The sequence below is a fragment of the Entelurus aequoreus genome, linkage group LG01 (genome assembly GCF_033978785.1).
Source record: "Entelurus aequoreus isolate RoL-2023_Sb linkage group LG01, RoL_Eaeq_v1.1, whole genome shotgun sequence".
NCBI classification, from domain to species: domain Eukaryota; kingdom Metazoa; phylum Chordata; class Actinopteri; order Syngnathiformes; family Syngnathidae; genus Entelurus; species Entelurus aequoreus.
In genome coordinates this window covers 37,494,517-37,520,417 of record NC_084731.1, presented here as the reverse complement: position 1 = coordinate 37,520,417, position 25,901 = coordinate 37,494,517, and the positions used below count along the sequence as shown (strand labels likewise).

Here is a 25,901-nt window from a genome sequence, read left to right as displayed (position 1 = left end):
AAAAATGAATATTATCAACAACAGTATCAATATTAGTTAAAATTTCAACATAGCAGTGATTAAAAATCGCTCATTGACATTATCGTTAGACATTTATAAAAAAAAAAAAAAAAAGAACAATAGTGTCACAGTGGCTTACACTTGCATCACATCTCATAAGCTTGACAACACACTGTGTCCAATATTTTCACAAAGATAAAATAGGTCATATTTTTGGTTCATTTAATAGTTAAAACAAATTTACATTATTGCAATCAGTTGATAAAACATTGTCCTTTACAATTATAAAAGCTTTTTACAAAAATCTACTACTCTGCTTGCAAGTCAGCAGACTGGGGTAGATCCTGCTGAAATCCTATGTATTGAATGAATAGAGAATTGTTTTGAATCGGGAAAAAATAATTTTTGAATCAAGAATCGTGTTGAATTTTTAAAAAAAAATCGATTTTGAATCGAATCGTGACCTCAAGAATCGATATTGAATCGAATCCTGGGACACCCAAAGATTCACAGCCCTAGAATATACCCTTCAAAGGATTTTTTGAAACTTAAATTTAACATGGAGGTTGATGGCGGTTATATATGTGGAGCCGTAGAGGATGTCAATCATCTGTTTGTGGAATGTGAGAGTGTACATGTGTTTTGGGAGGAGATCAGAGATTGGCTGAGAAACAAGGGTGTGGAGATGTCCCCATTCACTATAGAAGAGATCAAATTTGGTATTTTCATAAACAACTGTAACATAGAAATGTTTGTCAACATTATTATGCTCCAGGCAAAATGTTTTCTACATAAATGTCGATTTATGAAAGTAAGGCCTACATTTTCTAATTGGCTTAATGGTTTACAATTATCAATCAAATCTTGGAGAATGATTAAGAGTAGAGATGTCCAATAATATCGGGCTGCCGATATTATAAATAAACCTTAAAGGCACTGCCTTTGCGTGCCGGTCCAATCACATAATACCTACGGCTTTTCGCACACACAATTGAATGCAATGCATACTTGGTCAACAGCCATACAGGTCACACTGAGGGTGGCCGTATAAACAACTTTAACACTGTTACAAATATGCGCCACACTGTGAACCCACACTAAACAAGAAGGACAAACACATTTTGGGAGAACATCCGCATAAACACAACAGAACAAATACCCAGAACCCCTTGCAGCACTAACTCTTCCGGGACACTACAATATACACCCCCCGCTACCCCCCCCCCCCCAACCTCAACCTCCTCATGCTCTCTCAGGGAGAGCATGTCCCAAATTCCAAGCTGCTGTTTTGAGGCATGTTAAAACAAACAATGCACTTTGTGACTTCAATAATAAATATGGCAGTGCCATGTTGGCATTTTTTTTCCATAACTTGAGTTGATTTATTTTGGAAAACCTTGTTACATTGTTTAATGCATCCAGCGGGGCATCACAACAAAACTTGGCATAATAATGTGTTAATTCCACGACTGTATATATCGGTATCGGTTGATATCGGAATCGGTAATTAAGAGTTGGACAATATCGGAATATCTGCAAAAAAGCCATTATCGGACATCTCTAATTAAGAGTATAAAAGCCCTTGAATTGATATTTTTGTTAAAAACATTTGAAGTGATTTAGGTAGCCCTTTTTGTCTTTTTTTGTATAATTACTCTATCTGTATTTGCTTTTGTTTTCTTTCCTTGATGTTGAAAGTGCCTTGACTTTTGTGTGAATTATAAATGTATGTTTGTTGTTCAATAAAAAAAATCTTCTGAAACAGACTCATTGTACAACATTGAAACGTTAAACCTATATGTTCATACACTACCAAAATGCCACAACTGTCCAACAGCCCACATCCCTATAGAGTTGCATTCTTCAAAAAAAAATGTTAAAGTTAAATGTGTTGTTTACAAAAATATGATTACGGGGTGCCGCCATCTTCTAGAATGAGAATGAATAGCGGAAGTTGAGTGGACTATACTATTCTCTCACTCAGTGCGGGTGTGAGCAGTGAAACAAAATGACTCATAAACAGCAGTAACTCGCGTCTGGTGTTTTAATACAACAAGCTGTTGGTTTAAAATGTTCATTGATGAATGACTCGATGGTGTATGATTGAGTGACGATAGAAAAAAATGAACCTCGGTAAAACCGAAGCCGTCTAAATACGATGACGCACTTCCTGCTTCTCTTAGGTAACCCGACCAGGCAATACATGGCGGTGTAACGGTTGGCCTCGTGGAAAAAAACGGTCCTATACGTCGTATTTCTCTCTATACTTACACCTTTTCTAACGGAATTGCATCTCCAAAGAGCGATTTGTGAGTAATTTGACTTTGTCCAAGTAGAAGTGTACAATAGCGTCGTTAAAAAGGTATTTTAGAACAGCCGTGTTATTGTGTTGACACAAAACAAAGGCGCACGACAATCAAACCGTCTCGTCTCAATGAATTTGATATGTTGTGAATGCAATTCTTACTATTTCTACTTTTCATAACAAACGTTATCGTTGTCACTTTTTTCCAGGCCGGACTCAATTGAGTGCTGTTAGCCCATTAGCCGCCATCGTAGACGGCTAACGAGCTAGCTGCTAACACGCTCTATAGTCTTTACGCGGTAAAGTCAACTCTTCAGTGTGGGGACGATGGCCGAAGTGTATGTCCGAGTGGCAGAGGAAGAAAATGAAGAGCCAATGGAGATTCCGTCCGAGGATGACGGCACCGTATTGCTGTCAACGGTCGCGGCTCAGTTTCCCGGAGCGTGCGGCCTGCGCTTCAGGAGCCCCGTGTCTCAGTGCATGAGGGGAGTGCGGCTTGTGGAGGGGGTCCTGCACGCCCCGGAGAACGGATGGGGGAATATCGTCTATGTCGTCAACTACCCTAAAGGTAACTTCATACCTAGTTATTTTTTTATACGATTAAAATTAATCAGGTTATACATTGTTTATGGCGTCTTAATTTGAAGGGCAAATGTAATGCAAAACCAACTTTTAGACTTAGACAAACTTTAATGATCCACAAGGGAAATTGTTCCACACAGTAGCTCAGTTACAATGATGGAAAGTGTAAGGATGGAAAGGACAATGCAGGTATAAATTGACTACAGCTGCAACTAACAACTGATTTGATAATCGATTAATCTGTTGATTATCACTTAATAATTGGATAAGAGACAAATTACATTTCTATACTTTCCAGTATTTTATTGGGGGAAAAAACAGGATACTGGCACCATAATTATTTTAATTATTGTTTCTCAGCTGTTTGTAAATGTTGCAGTTTATAAATAAAGGTTTATTAAAAAAATTTTTGCCTCTTCGCATAGCATAGATCCAACGAAGCAATGACTAAATTAATCGCCAACTAATTTTATAATCAAATTTAATCGATTAGTTGTTGCAGCCCTAAATATAGGGATATAAAATATAACATATATATGTAATATTTACATAATATAATATTCTCTTACCTGTTGGTACCTGGTTTTGTGTATTTGGGATCTGGATAATACCTGAAAAGTTTAAATCAAACAATCTTGCCTACTTCATTCATACTTCCTCCAAATGAGCGGTTTGAAATGATCCCGACTTGTGACGTTTTTCCCAATTGGTGATTTCAGTGGATATCTCCATATAATGTAAGAAGAAATCTGTGTGAGTGTGTCCATTACAATCATTGTCTGACATTGTGTCAATTAGTGTTGTCCGGTACCGGTACCAAAATTATTTTGATACTTTTCGGTACTTTTCTAAATAAAGGGGGGGGGGGGGAATTGCATTATTTGAACAAAAAAATCTTACGGTACATTAAACATATGTTTCTTATTGCAAGTTTGTCCTTAAATAAAATTGGGAACATACTAGACAACTTGTCTTTTATTAGTAAGTACACAGACAAAGGCTCCTAATTTAGTCTGCTAATGTATGCAGTAACATATTGTGTCATTTTCTATTCTATTCTTTTGTCAAAATTATCAAGGACAAGTGGTAGAAAATTAATTATTAATCTACTTGTTCATTTACATATACATGTTCTGTCTACACTTCTGTTAAAATGTAATAATCACTTATTCTTCTGTTGTTTGGATGCTTTACATTAGTTTTGGATGATACCACAAATTTGGGTATCAGTCCGATACCAAGTCGTTACAGGATAATACATTGGTCATATTCAAAGTCCTCATGTGTCCAGGGACATATTTCCTGAGTTTTTAAACATAATATATTTTTTTTAAACGAAAGAAAATGTTGTGATGCCAAAAAATATCGATGTAATCATTGTATCGACTAGATAGCTAATGTACTTGGTATCATAACAGTGGATGTCAGGTGTAGATCCACCAATGGCGTTTGTTTACATTTTGACGCCGGTGAGCTACGGTGTGTAGTGAAGCATGTTTAGCTATTCCTCGTCCTGCAGGGATGATACTTGTAAGAAACATACTTTATTTGTCGCCATGGAGGTGAGGATTAGTGATTTAGAAGTAGCTAAAACTCTGCCGGCGGCGGATGGACTTTAAGCCGCTAGCTAGCTAGCTATGTCTTAAAGCACCTCTTCCTGAGGGCGTTTCAGTGTTATACAGTAGCTTCACCTTTGTCGTCAGTTTTTAAGCTAAAATGAGTCAGTTCTCCCCTTTCTGTCTACCCACTGTCTGCTTGTAAGTACTCCGTGATTGCACAGAGCGAACACTAAAGCAGTAGCTCTGCACATGCAAACAGGACAGCTCGTATGCGCGTGTGCTGCTGCAAAACTCTTGTGGAATTATAATGCATTTAATCATCAATATAGTAATATATTATATGTGCAATGAAGTGTACATTGTATTTAACATCAGTGCACACTAACAAAGAGCCATGATACTTCGGGGAAAAGCCTGCGTTTCTTCACTTAATAAAACTATATAGTCATCTCAATGTTTTACTTGCTTTTTTATTTGCATACAATGTACAATACTACATTATCATTTTATAGCAGTATTATTTTCAAAAGAGAAGTTTTAAGTTTGCACTTTATTGATCTGATAGATTTTTATTACTATTTAATGTGTATTGGTATCTTTATTGATTTATTGGAGTTTATTTGCATGCAATTTGCAATGCTACCTTTTTAATTTTCAGAAGTCTATATATGTATAGATAGATATAATTTCTTTATATGATAAATAAATACTTTTAAGCTCGGAAGTAATGTTTATATACTACATTAGCCAAATGGTTTAGTGCTGTAGACAAGAACAGGAAGTAGTTCTGAGCAGTAGGATGAGAATTTTGCTGTATGAGCAATAAAGAGTTCATATATTGTTTCACGTAGTTGTTCCTGATTAATCTACACAAAAAGCAAACATACGTTTTGATTAGACACTTGACATGTGCGTTTGAGCATCAGAGACAAATTTGATTAGCGATTGGCCAAAATGTGCTGAGAAGTTGCAGGCTCTGCGATGCGGTGGCGACTTGTCCGCCCGATTGTAGCTGAGATAGGTTCCAGCGCCCTCCGCAACCCCGAAGGGAATAAGCGGTAGACAATGGATAGACGGAAGTTGCAGGCTTTAGACAAAGTTGCAAGGCCAAGCTTAATTTGTGTGGATCAATTGGAATTTGTGTGAATTGGCATGATAGCAACATCGCAAAAATCCTGGGGAGACTGTCAAATGTATGTTTTTACATCACCCACAAAAAAAAAGTTAATCCATAAAAAAATATCTGTATTGGACAGCGATGCATTGTAAGTAGTTCATGTGTAACATGTGCTTACATTGGTGTTTGTCCTCCTGTGATACTTCAGCTGCCAGCCTCCAATCAAGTTTATCATTTTTTTGACCTATTCAGATAACAAAAGAAAAATGGATGAAATTGATGCCTCCTCGGCTGTGAAAATGAAACGAGGCGACATGAAGACGTCCGACCTGATTGTGCTCGGTCTTCCATGGAAAACCACAGAACAGGACCTGAAAGACTACTTCAGCACTTTTGGGGACGTCATCATGGTGCAGGTACTTCCCGAAACAAAACACAAGTTGAATGCGTGTCGCTTGTTTGCATTCACCATCCATTTCCCTCCTCAGGTCAAACGAGACACCAACACCGGAAACTCGAAAGGCTTTGGCTTTGTGAGGTTCACAGAGTACGAATCTCAGGAGAAAGTGGTCTCCCAGCGCCACATGATCGACGGCAGATGGTGCGACTGCAAGCTCCCTAACTCCAAGGTGAATATGGTAATGTCCTCGCCAACACTACCACAATCTTAAACCATTTGAAAAGGTGGGCTTTTATAACCCGCGTGATTTTGTGTTGACAGCAGGGTCCAGACGAGCCGCTGAGGAGCCGCAAAGTCTTTGTGGGACGTTGCACAGAGGACATGACCACCGATGAACTGAGGCAGTTTTTCATGCAGTATGGAGAAGTCACTGATGTCTTCATCCCCAAGCCGTTCCGTGCTTTTGCCTTTGTCACTTTTGCAGATGATCAGGTATTTTCATATTTTGTGTTTGGCCGTCAGTTTACACGTCAACACAGTTTGGAACCAATACTGCTGAAAACCATACAGTGAATCCTTGTTGATGCACACATTTTTTTATCAAAAAATATTTGATTGAAACTCACTTAATCATGCTTTTTCTCTCCAGAAGTGCAATATAACGTACATGCACCAAGTAACATCACGTCAGTGTAAAATAGTTGATGCGCGGTGAACATAAGTTAAAATATAAGGATATAATCGGTTGATGTGATCATATCAATTACAACAGGCAAGTAGGGAAGATAACGTCGACGCATTTTGTCGAATGCTCGGCTAACAGGACCACCCAGCTACATGCAGCGCATACTGTGACGAAGGCGACGCCTCACGCAGTTGTAGCGCTAACCTAACAGGGTTTCTACGGGGCGTTAAAAAGCTATTAAAAGTCAATGAATAGATTTTGAGAAAATTAAGGCTTGAAATGTCATTAAAAACATTGAATGCGATGTCCAGCGGCATTAAAAATGTAATACAATTGTAGGACTTGGCTGATTGTCAATAGGTCAATCCATCAAACGATGAATGGAAATGAATTTAAGAATGTTGCGGTCAACGATAAATTGCTACGTCTGTGTGTTTCTTTTTTGTCTGTGGCTTTAAAACTGAATACAAGAGGTCTTGCAAAGTCCGAAAGCAAGAAAAGTGCTGCCTTCAAAAGTCTTGAATCCAACAATTTAAATGTTTGCCTTAAAATGTCATAAAAGCTCTTAAATACGATTTTGAAAGGTCTTAAAAATCGATTAGTTACTTTTAGCTAAAACATGCATACATTTCGGTCTTGATTTTCAACGTTTCGATTTTTGAGGATACTATAATGTAACCACAAAGCGGAACTAAAGGAGGCTACCTGTGCTGCTCGTTTGGAAATTATTGATAACCACCAGCTAGTGTGCTGTGCGTGCGCAGCAGTATGTTGTTTTAGCTCAGCGTAGCAGCGGAACGAAAGTCCTTAGCAATGCCGAATTACTTGCATACAATTTTCTTTCATGTCTTCGGTACTTTTTTTGCCAGCCGTGGCTAGCGAGGCTCTGTCGGAAGCAGTACTGTCTGCACTCACATTAAATAAGATTGTGGAAGACTGATGAGAAATGCCCTCGAAAACACAGAAATAAACATTAATTTTCGCTTCAAATTACCACTTCCGTGTTTTTTTTATAAAATATACAAAAAATAGGAAATCATCAAAATTAACCACTGATTAATAAAGGGGAACTGTTCTCTTTTGGATTTTTGCCTATCATTCACAATCATTATGTATAATACTGCATTCTAACTTGTAAATAAATGCGAGCAAAAGTGTGCTTACAATTGAGCATAGGGGAGGTCCTCAATTCCACCCATAAAGCCCTCTATATAGTTGTCCAAAAACTGCCAACAATACTCCATTTACATGTTGAAACCATGAAAATCAAATGGCTCTATTGGCCCAAATTTTGCAATTTTTTTGTCACTGTAGGTGTGTAGTCCTGTGACATCATGTCATGTTAATTAGGAAGTTCAGCAGCCTCTGCTTGTTTTGTACACAACTTCTTTATTTCAGTGTTCTCCAGTTCAACACACATGAGCTAACTTGGTTAACATTAGCAACTCTTGTGACGCAAGTATCTCACGTGACCTACAGTGGCCTGGGATGGTCAAACAAGGCAATTCTCACAACAGACCACAACTCCTATTTTCTGACATTACATGAATAAGAGTTCCTTCAGCTGCCTGAGACTTTATATATAACCTGCTATCTACTGTACCCATTTTAAACAACTGAGAGGGTGTAAAATACAATCTATTGAAAATGTTGAATTGACTCAAGTTAATTTTTAATGCATCTTATTGGCATTTTCCCAAATATCTTTTCATGACATGTATTTTTCTAAAATGTTTCAATCAATCATCTATTTCCGAACATATGCATCATTTGCATTCCTAGTATGTTGTTCATTTATCATTCCATTAAACCTTGTTCATTTATTATTCCATTAAACCTTCTGTTTGTTTAAATTGTATCCTGATTAAAAACATATCCTCTAGCTTGTGGCTATTATAAGTCATACTTTCAGAGGATATGCATTTTTATAGCATGTTTAAACGGATAAAATAAAAATAAAAAGACTTCTGGGTATATAATATTGATAAACTTATTCAGAATTGGATGTTTATTGAGAGGGCTTTAGTGCAGTTCCTCTTCAATAATTTTAATTGAAGGTACAGTGTGATGATTGATAGGCGTATACTTTTAATTGGCTTTTGTCTACAGTATTGCATGAAGTCAGAACGCTGGATGCTACTACAGAAAAATACATATAAATTCTCAGATGAAACAGTCTTGTAAAACAAGTCAAATTCACTAGATAGTAACAGTTAAATGTAAACTTCTCAACTATTCAAGATTATTATTGCCAAATGTTTACAATTATGAGCACAGGTGCAGTTTGCAAAGCAGATCTTGTTTTTATGACCGTACATTTGTTATAAGGGAACATTTCAAGCGAAGGAATGTCAGACATCCGGAAGATGTGGTCTCCACTCGATAAGATCATTCGCTTTTTGTTTATTTTTTATTGATTTTTTTTTACATTTATTTACCCAGGAAAGTCCCTTTTGAGGTTAATCATCTTTTTTTCAAGGGAGTCTGCACATTCATACACCAGCCGTAATTAGGATGGCAGGAGCTGGGAACAAACCTGCAACCATCAAGTTGCTGAAACAGCCACCTTAACCACGCCAATCCCTTAATTAGCTTGTTGCCTTGGTAGCTAGCTAACAAGTGTGGGACAAAGTTGTGTAAAAAATAACTCATTTTAACCAAAGTTCTTTAGCTAAACGTTGTATAAATCAATTCAAGTACTTTTTGAAGCAGCGTCAATTAGCAGTGCAATAAAGAAAGGCACAATAACAAGGATCAATCACACAAAACATTAAGCACCAATGTGCAGGTATCATAAGATTAAACACACAAACTATTAGATAGTTAAGAATCAATCAATGTTACAATTCTATTCATTGAGTCTATTAGATTGATACATCACCAGGCGTTATTTCGCCTATAGTTGGAAATGCGTCTTTTTTATCTCTGTAAAAATATAAAAATTTATTTTTCGTTTTTTTCCGACCTACAATGTGTGTTAAAATCTTGATCCGTCTCTTTTCCATAAATGCCAAAAACCACGGTTTTCGCACAATGAGTACGGTTTTTGATAATCCAGTGGTAAAAACTATGGTTTTCCATTAAAAATGATTAACTTAAAAATCAAAGCTACGTAGCAAAGCAACTCCATGGGCAGAGGACAAAGTATACGGGAAACATTAATGATGGTTGGTTGGTTTACGTATAAGAACATCCATTATTGGTTGGTGTGTTTACTATGATGAGTCATGATTGGTTAAGATTAGTGCAAAACATTACGGACAGGCCAATCAGAGGCAAGATAGAGCGGGTTTTCGAACCAGGAAGGGAAATCACAACAGATTCGCACATCCCAAATGACGACGAGTCAGAGAAGAGAAGAGAAGAGGGAATGTTCAAGCGGGTTATATATTAAAAAAACTAGTGGAAGATGGCAGCGTGATTCTCTTCCTTAGATTTTTCTTTTAGTGATGTAGACGACTTCCAGGAAACCCACAATGCCTCTCCTTGGCCACATTTAGACAAATGTATGCGTCTGGATAAAACAATGCCTAACACATTAATTTTAGTTGTTTACCATGTAAGCCCAAAGCAAAACTGCTCTCGACATGGAAGACGTGAATACACATTTAAGAACACACATGATTGTGGCATACATGTGATGACTTTTGCCAGAGTATAGCCTGTCTAAATGCTACATTTCATTTTCATTGGTGGTTTAGAACAAGACAGTAGTTGACATTTTGTTCATTATTTCTACTGTTTATATTTTGACATTGAATAGTTGAATCATTTTGAAACATAAACAACATGACTGCAAGATATTTATTTCATGCTATAAATTACAAATGGCTATTCAGATAAAGGAAGTTAGCTAATGCTCCCCTTGTCCCTGGACCTGGCTGGGGCCCTATGGCTTATTTTCAGTCGTTTTCATTAAGTTCAAATCACATGCCTGCATCACAAAATTCTTGTTTTTTAACAAGATCGTTTTGGTGTTTTGTTGCTTGTTTTTCTTGCTGCTAGTTTAACTTTTTTTTTTTACATAAAAATGATATATATATATATATATATATATATATATATATATATATATATATATATATATATATATATATATATATATATACATATGTGTGTATGTGTGTGTGTGTATTTATGTGTGTATATATATATGTGTGTATATATATATATGTGTGTATATATATGTGTATATATATATGTGTGTGTATATATATATGTGTGTATATATATATGTGTATATATATATATGTATGTATGTATGTATGTATGTATGTATGTATGTGTGTGTGTGTGTGTGTGTGTGTATATATATATATGTGTGTGTATATATATATATGTGTATACATATATATATATTTTTTTTAGCACTTTGCTTGTCCCTGCTTTTTTAAATGAACAAAAGTGTATTAGTTATTTTTAATTTTGAGGCAACCGAATCATCAACATAGTGGCAGAATTAATATATATTTATGAATGACTTGGTCATCTTTGTTGTTAGTAAACACATGTCTAAAAACAACTCAAGTTAAGTTGATGGCTAAATTAGAGATAGTGAATATGTGTACGCTTTATAATTCGATCCCTCAACTAATCGTTAACAAGGTTTCCCCGAGATTGCCTCTATACATGTGGCGGTGGAAGTGTGGCTAGGGCCGTGGTCAATATCATAAATATGACATCATGATAATTTTGATTTGCTCTTATGCACATATTTTAGAAGGACTAAAGAAAAGTTTTATGTATATTTAAATTAAAAGTAACATATTTGTTCTTATATTATCAGAATATGCTTTATTGGCAGTGTTTAACACACAGATTTAGATTTAGAGTCGTTAAGTCTAATTTGTGCAATTTTATTTTTATTTTTTTCATGGTTGAATAAGGTAAATTTATTCTTCCACTCACCCCACTGCTGCTTCACTGTGACATATATGCCTCACAGTGTCCCGCTGCAGGGTGGCGGGAGTACTGCATACACGATCAACCCTAGTTTTAATGGTTTCATCAAGCCTATTTGGGTGATGTTTGGCGGGCCAAATGAAAAGCTTTGGGCTACACTATAGTCTGCCCTCCTTGAATATTGCAAGTTAGTTTGTAAACAGTCTTTTTGAATAAGAAATGAAAAACTAACTTGAGGTGTTTTGTTGCTATTTTCCACAATTAAGTCACTGTAAAACTAACCACACTAAGGAAAGTACATTATATGTAGACATGAAGTGCACATACATGTAGAATTGATGGCGGTAAGTGATGTAAAAGCTCACCAAATTGTTTTTTTCCTGAAGCAATCATGAGAACAATTGTGGCAGTTGTAGATGCAGAACATTTCCAAGTTTTGAACTTGTTAAAAAAAACAAAAAAAACTTTAGGACAGAGTCTTGCATTCAGCTGTATGTCAGCAAAACCCATAATGCATTGCGTTTACTACCTCACACTTTCAAGCCCTATAGCGGTATAGATATTCTATGCACTGACAATAAGTCAATATTGTTGTCTAAAGAAAAAGTATATGTAGTTGTATGCTAAGTTGTTGACTTGTCTAACTGAAGGATTTTTTTTCCACCAGGTCGCTCAGGCTTTGTGCGGTGAAGACCTAATCATCAAAGGTGTCAGCGTCCACATCTCAAACGCCGAGCCCAAACACGGCAACCGGCAGTTTGATCGCACAACACGGTTCGGCAACGGCTTTGGCGCCCAGGCGTTCAGTGGCAGCCGTAGCGGGTTAGGCAGCAGCACCAATAGTAACCTGGCCAATTTCGGCTCCTTCAGCCTGAACCCGGCCATGATGGCGGCCGCCCAAGCGGCCCTTCAGAGCAGCTGGGGGATGATGGGCATGCTCGCCAGCCAGCAGCAGTCGTCCACTTCAGGCGCGGCCTCCGGCGGCGCCAGCGCCAACCGGGACCAGAGCCAGTCTTTCAGCGCCGGCAACAGCAACTACGGCGCCAGCTCGGCTGGCCTGGGCTGGGGGACAGGCTCCAACTCCGCCAGCAGCGGTAGTGGGTTTAGCTCAGGCTTTGGGTCCAGTATGGAGTCAAAGTCGTCTGGGTGGGGTATGTAAGCTAAGCGTGTCCGTGTGGTAAGTATCGTGAGAAAGATCAGACCTTTCTTTCTGGTTAAAAAATACTTTTGTGGAAGATGTTTTGTAGATTTGCAGGAAAAAGCTAAAGATTGAATTTGGTGTGTTGTGAGTTGTTTACCAGGAAGTGCTATTTTTTCATGTTTGTATCCTTTTCAACTGGATTCTCTAATGCATGTATTGTAACGTGATGCATGAATGTTTATCATTTGAAGGCAATCTTGCATTGGGGAGAATCTGGTTGAAACTTCGATGTTTTTAGAAATTTTATTTGCAGTCAAGTGGAACAAAAAGCCTTGATTGAAATCTCTTCTGCAGTTGACTCCCACCTTCCGTTTCCCTGCAAGGAAGCTCCAATATGGCGGCATTGTCGGCGCCGTATCGGTATCACTCTCTTCCCGCCTGTAAATGCTTTGCCATCAAACGACGTTCTCACAGACGGTGGGTGTTTTCACTTTTATCCGCTGCGCAAGTGACATTTTTTAGGAACTGATGAGTGCGATTGGGATGGCTTGTGGCGAGGAGATGAGTGAGCGGACTGAGAGGCGTAGAGCGGACTGCTTGTGAACGTGAACGAGCCCAAATTCTGACTGCTTTCTGAGTGTGTGAGTGGAAGCTGCGGATGCTAACGAGCGCCTAACATGGACATCCTCTCATTAGTACTTCAAGGTTTTTTTTTTTTGTTTTTTGGTTTTTTTTAATCTTTGCAAGATTTCCCTTATTCTTAATGTGTGGACAAAGTGAAATGTATGGAATGTTGTACCGCTTGTATCATCTGAATGGTGTGTGCTGTTTCTTGTTCCTGTAAGTGTGTACTTGATGTGGATGACACCGACTGAAGACGCTAGCGGGTTGGGGTATGGGCACGAGTGCTGGTGTGAGAACGTGGCGTGGTATGTCCAATGCCCCCCTCCTGTAGCGCTTGATGTTTGTGAGGTGTTGGAAAAATGTCAAAAGAAGGGAGTTGTCTAATAAAGTTGGTTGGAATAGATGCTTAGTTGATTGAGTGGCTTTGCAGAATAAACAATTAATTGGATTCACATATTTAGGGACCTTGGGCTCGGCTGGTTGAGGTCTACATTTGATCCCAGGCTGAAGGACGAAGATGCAACTTCCAACACTTTGAGTGTGTGGCCTTCCCAGAGAGACATGGTAGTACTCGTCTCTTTCATGCTTCTTTCCTCTGCTTGTGTGCGTCTGCAACAAGGTGTGAGTGTTTTTTGCTGACTGGTCATCCTTGGACGATGTTTGCTATTCTAAAACCGCCTTTTATAGCTCAGGTTTACGACACATTTTATGTGCATCAGATGATGTAAAAGTTTGCTTTGTTTATTCACCTTTACTGAAGAAGAGAAAACTATTAAACCTTTTATTCTCTGTTCTCCTCGGTGTCTCTGCCTTTCCTCTTCCAAGAATTCTTTTTTTTCAAATCTTTCTGCTCTTGTTCCAGTTCTTCACTCTTATTTTGTATGTAGACAGCCTGAAATAAAGAGTCAAATGAGACATTTTTTGTGTTGTAAAATATGCTGGAAGGTCAAAGTCAGGTTGTCACACACTGACAAAATACTTAAAGCACAACACCTTTGGTGCACAACAAGGCTTCACATACCATATGTAGCATATTTACAACTGCAACCATTCATTTGATTAAAAAAAAAATCATGGATTAATCCATCTTTTTGGTTTCGGGGCCCTGACTTCTCCCACTACAGAGTGGCCCACTCAACACTGAATTATTAATCTTACTCTTGATTTTAATCATTAATTTATATAACGTACTAACCATTTACAATCTTTTTAAATTTTATGAAAACATGCTATTATATAACACAAACTTTAGGCATAGGTCACTCAGGATGATCAGAAGGTTCTAACCAAATATACTGCATAAGAAGGGACTCATAAATAACTGACATTTTACATTTGGCATACAATAATGTGCTAAAATAAACAAAATTAATAATGCATGTTTCTCAAACTATCAATAGTAGTAGCTTCATCACTTTAGTCCTAACTTTGCGTTTAAGAAACTTCTCTATGACTTTAGCTCCAGGATTATTTTGTTTAACCACAAGCGGTTGTGTACAACTGTTGTAACTGGGTGTCGCTGGGCCCGATAGGAACCACAACTGAGAAACAGATACTTTTTGCCCTATGGTTAAGAAATACTGCACTTAATGACAGTAATTAATTGGAAAAACTGATTCAATAAACAATGTAATTCCGTTAATTGCACGTCATTGAGTTACAACAGGGCCAAAACATGACTTTACTTGTTTTGTTTTTAAATTGCTATTAAGAACATAAAAAAATCAATATATCAGAAGTATTTCTATATATTGCCATATCGATTTTTTCCCCCACACCCAATAAATTGTATGTTAAAGGGAACTGCACTTTATTTTGGGATTTTGCCTATTCACAATCATTAGAGACATGACAATGGATGTTTTTGTGTTAATGCATTCTAAATATTAAATTAATGCGATCAGAAGTCAGCTTACAATGGAGTCTTTGGGAGCCGCTCAATTCTGCCTATAAAGCCCTTAAACATCCAAACACCTCCATTTAGTTTTTATATACAATCTGTAAGTATACTGTATATGTAATGTAACGGGCACATTTATGATACCATTTAATATTTAACTCCACTCAAAATATTTACTACGTAGTTTGACCATTTTAAGCATTAAATTAAAAAACATCACTAAATAGCTTTTTTTTTTCTTCATCACTGATTACTACTCACTGCAGACTTCCTGAGAGCCAACAAACATAAAACATCACTTACTGTGCAAGGTTTGCTGTCATTAGGATGCCGACTGCTGGGATGTTAATATATTCCCATTTAGATGAAAAATTACTCATAATCCTTGCAAAGAAATGGGATGAAGGGGCAGGAGGCACCAAGTGTCTTTTTGTGTCGTTCTCGCCAGTTCTGGGTCCTAAATGGCTGTCAAAGTGTACCAACTTGTCGGACTACTTCCTCAGCCATCTACTTTCCAGGTGAGAGGCAAGATTTATGATCTAGAATAAAGCGAGAAGCCGCAGACCACTCCAGCCATCTACTTTCCAGGTGAGAGGCGAGATTTAGGATCTAGAATAAAGCAAGAAGCAGCAGACCACTCCATGATGTAAACATAGGGACACAGTAGTGATCACGTAGCCGCTATAAATAGTTTGTCTGCATTTGCGCTTACATTATCACTAATACCTAGTTAATATTCAAGTCCCATCCATCCATCCGTTTTCTACCGCTTGTCCCTCTCGGGGTCGCTGGAGCGTATCCCGGCTGCACTCGGGCGGAAGGCGAGGTACACCCTGGACAAGTCACCACCTCATCACAGGGCCAACACAGTCATGAAATGTAAATAGAGTATTGTTGGCACCTTTTGAATGGTTATTGGATTTCATGGGTGGAATAGAGGACCTCCCATTGGCTCCACTGTAAGCAGACTTTTATTTACGTTTATTTAATATTTAAAATGAATTTAAAAAAAATTATATCTGTTATGTCTTTCATAATCGTGCACGATAGGCAAATTTCCCTTTAAGAAACACGGTCGCCATCAAACAAAACATCCATCCAACATCTAATTTCTAATGATGATAAAATGTTGCATCACGTTTCTGCTAGCATGTGTTACAAAGCACTTGAACACAACCCATACGGGGCGCCACTTGAGTAACATTGAAACTTACCAGTGCGGTGCTGCGGCGAGCCAACAGTTTGACGTCCTCTGCAGACACCGTACATCTTTTAGCATGCCTGAAATGACCGTAAAAATGCTGAGCTCATCATTTATAGGAGAACTACACTTTTTCGGAATTTTACTTATTGTTTGCAATCCTTATGTAAGACAAGCAAAAATGTTTTTTTACATTCTAACTCTTAAATAAAAGCGAGCAAAAGTCCACTAACGATGGAGCCAATGGGAGTTGCTCTATTCCGCCTATAGAGCGCCCTAAAAAACATCCAAAAGCCTCCATCATTTTATGTACACTGTAAGTATATATGTAATGTAGTAACAGGCACATTCATCATGACATGTGATATTTACATATTTCGATCATTTTAAGCATATGGCAGTGTATTAATTTCACCGATAAGTCACAAGTTAATGTTGGCTTTTTCCTTCAACAACAACACTACTAATCATGGAAAACTTATTAGAGCCAACAGCAACCACTTTGGGACAAATTATGCTCCAGAACCTTATATTTTTGAGTCTGAATATACGGAGAATGAGCTACAACTTTTAGAAGCTGAGTGACAAGCAGCTCAAGCAAATAGCACTATTGCTAAGTGCTTGGGCTGAGCGATATGGACTAAAACTGATACTGCGGTATTTTTAGTCCAAATGGCGGTAAACGGTATATACCGGTAACTTTAAAAAAACGTAAGGTTGCCTAAGTGTTTTATGGCTAAATAACCAGTGTTTATTTTTGTTGTAAGTAGTAACTAATCCATTATTATTATTAACGTATTGATTATTCTTAAGAGTAATTAGTTAGCAGTTACTATGCCGAAGCAGTTTTCGTTCATTTTGCTCTTTAACGTTACGTTTATAGCCTCACACTTGTGTGCAGGGATAGATGGAGCTTCTACTCGCTCACTGTGATAAAAGCCGCTAGCTGTTAAATTTAAAACTACTTTCCAGCCACCCAACTGCTATATTACAGTACCTTATATAGATAGTTAATAGATTACTTCTGTCAGCTGCATTGATAGCCACCTCAATGTGTAGTATTTCACAACTTAGAATGCATAACGTGTTGTTGTCCTACATGTGAATGATAGGAAAAATTCCCCTTTAAAAGTAGTCCATGTCACTCGCTCTAAATTAATTTTTTTTTTTTTTTTTTTTTTTTGTCATAAAGAAATACAATTATGTGTGCTTACGGACTGTATCCCTGCAGACTGTATTGATTTATATTGATATATAATGTATACATTGTGTTTTTATTGTTGATTTAATTTTAAAAAATATGTATATATTATTTTTATTTTTTTATTTCTTGTGTGGCCGCGGCCACACAATCGGTCCACGGACCGGTACCGGGCCGCGACCCGGTGGTTGGGGACCACTGGTGTAAAAGACTATATTCAATAAATTAATGTTCATACTTTGCACCATTTAAAAAAAAAAATATTACTTGTAAATATGCAAATTAAATAATTATAGTATTGATATATTTGTAAACGTGAATTAAGTAATAATAGTATTAATCTTAATAATTGTAAAAATAAAAGTTAAATAATTATAGTATTAACATAATCATATTTTTAAAAATTAAAATTAAGTTAGTATTAATATAATCATAATTAAAAATTGAAAATTAGGTTGATAGTACAGTATTACTATAACCACAATAATTGTAAATATTTAACTATAATTGTTAAAAAAAAATTAATAATTACAGTATTCATTTGATTGTACAATGAAAATAAAGTGAGTATAGTAATATTGTAATTATAATTGCAAAAAAATAAAAATAATAAATAATAGTATTAATATACTGTAATCCTAATTGTAAAAATAAAAATAAAATAACTACGTTATTAATATAATCATAATTAATTTACAATTTCAAATTGTGGTTTAGCACGAATAAGATGACCGGCGTACAGGCGATGCTCTGGCACATACACCTTCACACAGCCAGAATATAAAGCGTCCTCTTCCACCCGAGTATTCTACTGTCTCAGACGATGTCCCACAGGTAAGAAAATCTTATGAAAGCAGTTATTATAGCACTTTTCTATTAACTTTCACATTTTCTCTACTGCAGAGGCAGCAACACATTTAAAAGTTGGCATAATCAAAGAAGTTAACAAAAGAGAAAAAGGTACCTTGCAAACGCCTCCAAGTCTTTGGCAAAGATGTCTGAAAAAGAAACAGAAGTTGAAGTTTAAGGAAGTATTTTCGTGACACAAAAGCTGTTGTCTTTGCAAAGACTGTACTGTAAAAACTAACGGGTCTCCACTTCATAAACATGACATACACGTCCAACAGGATTTTTAACAATATGGTAATCCTTTTCTGAATATTATGTAATAGTATACAGCCATATGTAACAAAAACATCAATATCAGTCAAAAAACATCAATAACACACTTATCATTTCAGTAGCAAAAACACCCTAAAAAATAAAACTACCGTATTTTTCGGAGTATAAGTCGCACCGGCCGAAAATGCATAATAAAGAAGGAAAAAAACATATAAGTCGCACTGGAGTATAAGACGCATTTTTGGGGGAAATTTATTTGATAAAACCCAACACCAAGAATAGACATTTGAAAGGCAATTTAAAAAAAAAAAAGAATAGTGAACAACAGGCTGAATAAGTATACGTTATATGACGCATAAATAACCAACTGAGAACGTGCCTGGTATGTTAACGTAACATATTATGGTAAGAGTCATTCAAATAACTATAACATATAGAACATGCTATACGTTTACCAAACAATCTATCACTCCTAATCGCTAAATCCGATGAAATCTTATACGTCTAGTCTCTTACGTGAATGAGCTAAATAATATTATTTGATATTTTACGGTAATGTGTTAATAATTTCACACATAAGTCGCTCCTGACTATAAGTCGCACCCCCGGCCAAACTATGAAAAAAACTGTGACTTATAGTCCGGAAAATACGGTAATAATAATAAAAATATCACAATCTGGTGAACAATAATAAAAATGAGTCCTAAATCCAGTCGTACACATTGAAACGTTGACATAAAGGATGTATTTTATCGTAAATGTGGCATCAGCGTTGTTTTCAATAGCACATTTGATGTCGTTTTTTTGTGCTCTGTGACAAAAATAACTTCTTGCAAAATTCCCCTTCAGTCATTCAACTCTGCCAGCTTTAATATTATTTGAATGGCACACAATGTTTCCCAGTGTCTTATAAACGTTAAATAAAATATCCAAATGCTAATTACTTTCTGGCCTAACCAATAACTGACACACATATATTTTGGTTAAGTTCATTTAGAAACATTAGTGTCTTTATTATAATTAGTATTAAATATTAGGCACATATATCGGAGGTGGGGTGGTCATATAACATGAAATTCAACATACTGAGTCAGCACTACTGTAATATTTATCAATCGCCGTAATGCTACAGTTACTACACTTATTGATGCAACTGTAAATATATTTTTGAAATTAATAAAATATGTGATACATTTAAGGTGTAGTGTTCGTAAGTTGTTTATTGAGTATGTCAGTCAGCTCCACATCATACATGTAGTACATAATATACGTACACATCTCCAGTGAATAGTCTTGTGCTCAATGGCAATATTATTATTTCACAAAAAAGAAAAGAAAATAGAATTAAGAAAATTTAATTAAATTAAACATATCTCAAAAGGGTAATGGGAAGAAGTATACACTTTTCGTATTGTAGTGTTCGTACCCACCACTTAGTCTATGTTAGTGAATGAATACCAATGTAGTTGTAAATGTATATTATAACAAATGTGCACAATGAAAGATGTATCATGTAGTGTTGGACCCACCACTTTGTCTGAAGGTAGTCTCTGCTATTGCGGCAACGACCTGCCGGCTAAATTTCGTCCGGTGTTCTTCTTCCATCTTCTGACACAGTTGACCAACAGTGTAATGTACAGCTGCCTTCAGTCGCTGTAGTTGAAGTGTTTATTATTATTATTATTGTCATTAATAGCGAGTAGCGACATTTTTGTCTCATTAGAGTCTAGCCAGCTAACTACAGTAGTTAGCGATAACATTAGCCATGCAAACAAAGTGAAATACTTTAATTACCTGAAGCGTTTCGTCCTCTCCAACTGACATATTGACAGTAACGTTAAAGGCTTACACCGCTGAAGTGTGGTGAAAATGCCACTAAATCATAATATGACTTTATTAGAAATGTTTCTGAGATGTCGCGGCACAATTCAAAACAAACAAGTCTGGTGACGTCACATGGGCTTGTTCGAATTACATCTCACAGCACCACCATGTGGTTAGGAGTCTTCTTCTTTGGTTTAATGGCAGTTGGCAAACAACCTTTTGATTGATTGATTGATTGAAACTTTTATTAGTAGATTGCACAGTTCAGTACATATTCCGTACAATTGACCACTAAATGGTAACACCCGAATAAGTTTTTCAACTTGTTTAAGTCGGGGTCCACTTAAATTACGTCGTAATCAATTCTGGTGTGCATTACCGCCACCTTCTGATATTGAGTGTGGACCGAGATGGAACCCTACTCTATATTATTTTATTTAACCCAGTCTTTTTTTTTTTAAATGTATATAATGCTTTGTATCCTACATGTTATGAGTACAATCCTAAATATCTTTTTGATTGATTGATTAAGACTTTTATTAGTAGGTTGCACAGTGAAGTACATATTCCGTACAATTGACCACTAAATGGTAACACCCAAATAAGTTTTTCAACTTGTTTAAGTCGGGGTCCACTTAAATTGATTCATGATACAGATATATACTATCATATATACTATCATCATAATACAGTCATCACACAAGATAATCACATTGAATTATTTACATTATTTACAATCAGGGGTGTGGAGGGGGGGGGGTAGGATATGGACAGCAAGTAGTGGACATAGAGAGAGAGAGAGAGAGAGAGAGAGAGAGAGAGAGAGAGAGAGAGAGAGAGAGAGAGAGAGAGAGAGAGAGCGAGAGAGAGAGAGAGAGAGAGAGAGATCAGAAGGCATAAGAAAAAGTATCTGCATTTGATTGTTTACATTTGATTATTAGCATTTGATTATTAGCAATCCGGGGAGGGTGTTAGTTTAGGGTTGTAGCTGCCTGGAGGTGAACTTTTATTGCGGGTTTGAAGGAGGATAGAGATGCCCTTTCTTTTATACCTGTTGGGAGCGCATTCCACATTGATGTGGCATAGAAAGAGAATGAGTTAAGACCTTTGTTAGTTCGGAATCTGGGTTTAACGTGGTTAGTGGAGCTCCCCCTGGTGTTGTTGTTATGGCGGTCATTTATGTTAAGGAAGTAGTTTGACATGTACTTCGGTATCAGGGAGGTGTAGTGGATTTTATAGACTAGGCTCAGTGCAAGTTGTTTAACTCTGTCCTCCACCTTGAGCCAGCCCACTTTAGAGAAGTGGGTAGGAGTGAGGTGGGATCTGGGGTGGAGGTCTAGAAGTAACCTGACTAGCTTGTTCTGAAATGTTTGGAGTTTAGATTTGAGGGTTTTGGAGATGCTAGGGTACCAGGAGGTGCATGCGTAATCGAAAAAGGGTTGAACGAGAGTTCCCGCCAGAATCCTCATGGTGCTTTTGTTGACCAGAGAGGAGATTCTGTAAAGAAATCTCGTTCGTTGGTTAACCTTTTTGATTACCTTGGTTGCCATTTTATCACAGGAAAGGTTAGCCTCTAGAATGGAACCTAGGTAGGTGACCTCATCTTTCCTGGTGATAACAATGTCACCCACTTTTATAGTGAAGTCATTGACTTACTTAAGGTTGATGTGGGACCCAAACAGAATGGATTCCGTTTTACCCAAGTGTATGGATAGCTTGTTGTCAGCGAGCCAGGTGCAAGTTCTACAGAGCTCAGCACTGAGGATTTTCTCCATCTGTGACTTGTCCTTGTCGGATACCAGCAGGGCAGAGTCATCCGCAAACAAAAACAATTCACAGTCGCATGCCGATGACATGTCGTTTATGTATATTAGGAACAGTAAAGGTCCCAATATACTGCCTTGGGGGACTCCACAGCTCACCGAGAGGGGGGGGGGGGGGACACGGTGCCGTTCACCTCTACCACCTACTCCCTCCCCTCCAGGTAAGATTGCATCCAGCTCCATGAGGTTTTGTTAAATCCGATTGCTCTGAGCTTATCCAAAAGTATAGCGTGGTTAACGGTGTCAAAGGCCTTCTGAAGGTCCAGCATGACCATGCCGTAGTATTTGCCCGCGTCCACCTCATGTTTAATGTGGTCGGTCAGATAGAGAAGGCATGTGTCAGTGGAGTGGTTAGTTCTGAAGCCGGATTGGAATTTGTACATGAGTTTATTAGTGGCAAGGTAACTATCGACCTGTTCATAAACTATTTTCTCCATTACTTTCGAAATGGAACTGAGAATAGAAACAGGTCGGTAGTTGCCAGGTTCCAATTTGCTTCCTTTTTTAAAGAGGGGAGTTACTCTTGCTATCTTAAAATCTTTTGGTACTTGGCCTTGTGTAATTGATAGGTTTATTATGTGCGTGATGATCGGGGCAATGATGGAGGCAGAGTCCCTGAGGAATCTGGAGGGAATATTATCAAGGCCGGTGGCCTTGTTAGGGTGGAGCACGCTCAATTTTTTAAACACCTCATTAGCCGTGACCATTTCTAATTTGAAATCATCGTTGGATACTCCTAGCTTTCTGTAGAAGGCTTTAATGTGTTCTACACCAAAGCGACCAGAGTGGTGGGACAGCTATCTTCCACTACTAACCTAAACTTCTCTTCCGCTAACTTATTTCCCTTTCTCTATTGCATTTCCTACATTGTATTAAAACATGTCCTACACTTTCAATCTGATGACAACAGTCACACAGCCTGTATTATGTTTCCCTATCAATTTTAAGTTTTAAGTTTGCCCAATAAACTGACGGTTGATCTCTCCTCATGTCTAAAGCTTTTTCATTCATTTCTACATGTAATGCTGCCACTGGGGTTGATTTGTAGCTCCACAACATAACCTTAGTGCCTGTGACTGGCAGTGTTGGGACTAACGCGTTACTGTAACGCCGTTAGTTTCGGCGGTAACTAGTAATCTAACGTGTTATTTTTTTATATGCAGTAACTCAGTTACCGTTACTGCATGATGCGTTACTGCGATATTTTACGTTATTTTTATGTAGTATCGGCTAGAAACAGAAGATCTGAGTGTGTTTTATTGGAGCGCTCCGGTGGAAAATAAGAGGCGTGCTTTCTGTGGGTGGGGGAAAGCACGCCTCCCGGCAGGGGAGACATTTCTCCAGAGCCGTACTTCGGGGCTAACAACCTTCACTTTACCTGGAAGAGGGTCTTTACAGCTGAGGGTGAATGACGAGACCGGCGGTTTGTTGCAACTTTGTGACTTTATTGGACGTAGCCATCCACCAAGCTAGAACACCTGCACGCACTCACTGTCGCCGCTCCCTCACCTCTCTCGCCCACTCACTCACTGACATCACTCACCTCACATGTTGTCATATCTTAAAGGGCCACACACACACACATACGCTACTCTCATAACAACTAACAAGACATCATGGTGAAGCCAGAAGTCGAGTTTTTTAACATGGAGACATTCTCAATACTTTTCTTTTGTCGAGCACAAAGAAAATAACATTTTAGTTAAATGTAAGTTGTGTCTTGGATCAAAGATCCTATCTACTTAGAGTTAAAGTTAAAGTGCCATTATGTTGCAGCTATTTAAAAAAGTTTTGTCAAATGTTTCTGGCCTGAAATAAATTGGCCCTTTGAAACATATCTTTGTCTTTGTGTGTTGTATGTAGACCACATTGTTTGTGTGTTGTATGTAGACCACATTGCTTTCTGAGTTCAGTGATGCAAATGTATGTAAAGTTGATCAACAGATGGTATTATTCTCCAGTGCAATAACAGTACTGAAATGAAGGCTAAAAGGGCATTAATGGGAGCCTTAAAAAAAAAAGGGGGGCGGGGGGGAAGTAACTAAATAGTTACTTTTCACAGTAACGCATTACTTTTTGGTGTAAGTAACTGAGTTAGTAACTGAGCTACTTTTGAAATAAAGTAACTTGTATTTATAACTAGTTACTGGTTTTCAGTAACTAACCCAACACTGGTGACTGGATCCTGTCTATTTTCCCAAGTAATGTTTTTGAAGCAGATTGATAAATGATGCATCCACATTGGCGTTGTTAGGCCTATTTTAGGGGGGCTCTAGACCCCCTAAAATATTCTTAAGCCCCCCTAAATAATTTGGTTTTATATTTTCTTTTCTTTTTTTTTCTTTTCTTTTTTTTACAAATACATGCCGACATATTCATTATAAAGTGGCCCGAATATGAGTTTAAATAAATAATCATATAACCTGTCAATTCACTCAGTTTCCCCTCACTTCATAGCGTAAGGTAGAGAGCCCCTTTAGTGCGTCGGTATCCAATCCATTACACTTGTTCATATAGAAAATGCCCACATCACTCAAAATCCAGTCCACATTTTCTCTGCGACGTTGCTTGCGGTCCTGCAGGTGTGCAGCTTTGAAGCACACAGCGCTGCAGAACAAGAACGTGAACGGATGCAAAATGGACATAAGAAACTTTTTCAAGAAAGTAAGTATTCATCACTGTTTGAAGTAAAATGTATTAGCTCCATTTTACACCAGGTCTGTGTTTGACAAATAAAAACCTGTCTAGCACACTATAGACAGCCTCTGTGCACGTTGTACATTTGTTGTTTTGCAGGCAAAAGTTACATTCCCGCTCTAAAACAATGCTGCTACTTAGTTAGCTAGTTAGCCTGAAATGCATCATGAAGGTCCTGGTTATTTATAAAGTTAAATGTGCACTATTTTTTACCATTTGCTATCTTTTGGGTTACTTCCTTCTGGAGCATCAGCTGTGTTTCTCACTTTACACATGGAGGAGAACAGGAGCTGAGCTCATTCAAGTATGACTATCATCAGTAGATAATAATAATAATCACTCCACAAAAACTATTGACCTGTAGGAGTCAGGGCAGAGGAGCACAGTAAGTGAGAGGGGAGAGGCCTCTACTGGAAAGGTGAGTAGGAGAATAATGATACATATAAATAAATTTTGATAAGCCATTTGTTTTATTTATTTCTGGGTGGATCATGTTGACTATTGGTCCTCCTAATTGTCAATCATTCTGGTGATGTTACGTATAGACATATATATATATATATATATATATATATATATATATATATATATATATATATATATATATATATATATATATATATATATATATATATATATATATATATATATATATATATATATGTATGAAAGACTTAATATGTATATATATATATAAGAAAAACCCAGTGAAGTTTTGTGCTTGTGCGCTACGTTCGCTCGCATCCTGTGCATCTCCTGGGGGCTAAGCCCCCCCTGTCCTTAAAAGCTAGTGACGCCCCTGTGCAACCATAATCAGT

The 25,901-nt window shown here is 37.4% G+C and overlaps 2 protein-coding genes across 5 annotated transcripts; one reads left to right on the top strand and one right to left on the bottom strand.

Annotated features, from left to right (window-relative positions):
- The first annotated feature begins 2,148 nt into the window (after window positions 1-2,148).
- tardbpb (TAR DNA binding protein b) lies at window positions 2,149-14,108 on the top strand. 4 transcript variants are annotated; one of them, XM_062049547.1, is made up of 6 exons: window positions 2,149-2,309; window positions 2,515-2,873; window positions 5,816-5,979; window positions 6,052-6,192; window positions 6,288-6,455; window positions 12,218-14,108. In XM_062049547.1, exons 2-6 carry the CDS (start codon window positions 2,633-2,635, stop codon window positions 12,707-12,709), a joined length of 1,206 nt encoding a protein of 401 aa, XP_061905531.1. In that variant the 5' UTR covers window positions 2,149-2,309; window positions 2,515-2,632; the 3' UTR covers window positions 12,710-14,108. The 4 variants fall into 4 exon arrangements, with proteins under 4 accessions (XP_061905531.1, XP_061905523.1, XP_061905515.1 ...); XM_062049539.1 differs by having other exon boundaries at window positions 6,285-6,455; XM_062049531.1 differs by having other exon boundaries at window positions 6,052-6,201.
- Window positions 12,644-20,734, bottom strand: cenps (centromere protein S). The gene is made up of 5 exons (XM_062049560.1): window positions 20,534-20,734; window positions 20,269-20,392; window positions 18,582-18,615; window positions 16,430-16,496; window positions 12,644-14,207 (listed from the first exon to the last, which is right to left on the bottom strand). The coding sequence occupies exons 1-5, from the start codon at window positions 20,561-20,563 to the stop codon at window positions 14,097-14,099; spliced, it is 366 nt and encodes a 121-aa protein (XP_061905544.1). The 5' UTR covers window positions 20,564-20,734; the 3' UTR covers window positions 12,644-14,096.
- Window positions 20,735-25,901: the final 5,167 nt, after the last annotated feature.

Bases quoted from the DNA above. Each gene is read 5' to 3' on its own strand.
- tardbpb (XM_062049527.1), top strand. From the start codon at position 2,633: ATGGCCGAAGTGTATGTCCGAGTGGCAGAGGAAGAAAATGAAGAGCCA. The intron at 2,874-5,815 runs GTAACTTCATAC...TGACCTATTCAG, and splicing joins TGTCGTCAACTACCCTAAAG to ATAACAAAAGAAAAATGGAT. The intron at 5,980-6,051 runs GTACTTCCCGAA...TTCCCTCCTCAG, and splicing joins GGGACGTCATCATGGTGCAG to GTCAAACGAGACACCAACAC.
- cenps (XM_062049560.1), bottom strand. From the start codon at position 20,563: ATGTCAGTTGGAGAGGACGAAACGCTTCAG. The intron at 20,393-20,533 runs GTAATTAAAGTA...CTTCAACTACAG, and splicing joins GAGAGGACGAAACGCTTCAG to CGACTGAAGGCAGCTGTACA. The intron at 18,616-20,268 runs GTGGGTCCAACA...TTTCTTTTTCAG, and splicing joins GACTACCTTCAGACAAAGTG to ACATCTTTGCCAAAGACTTG.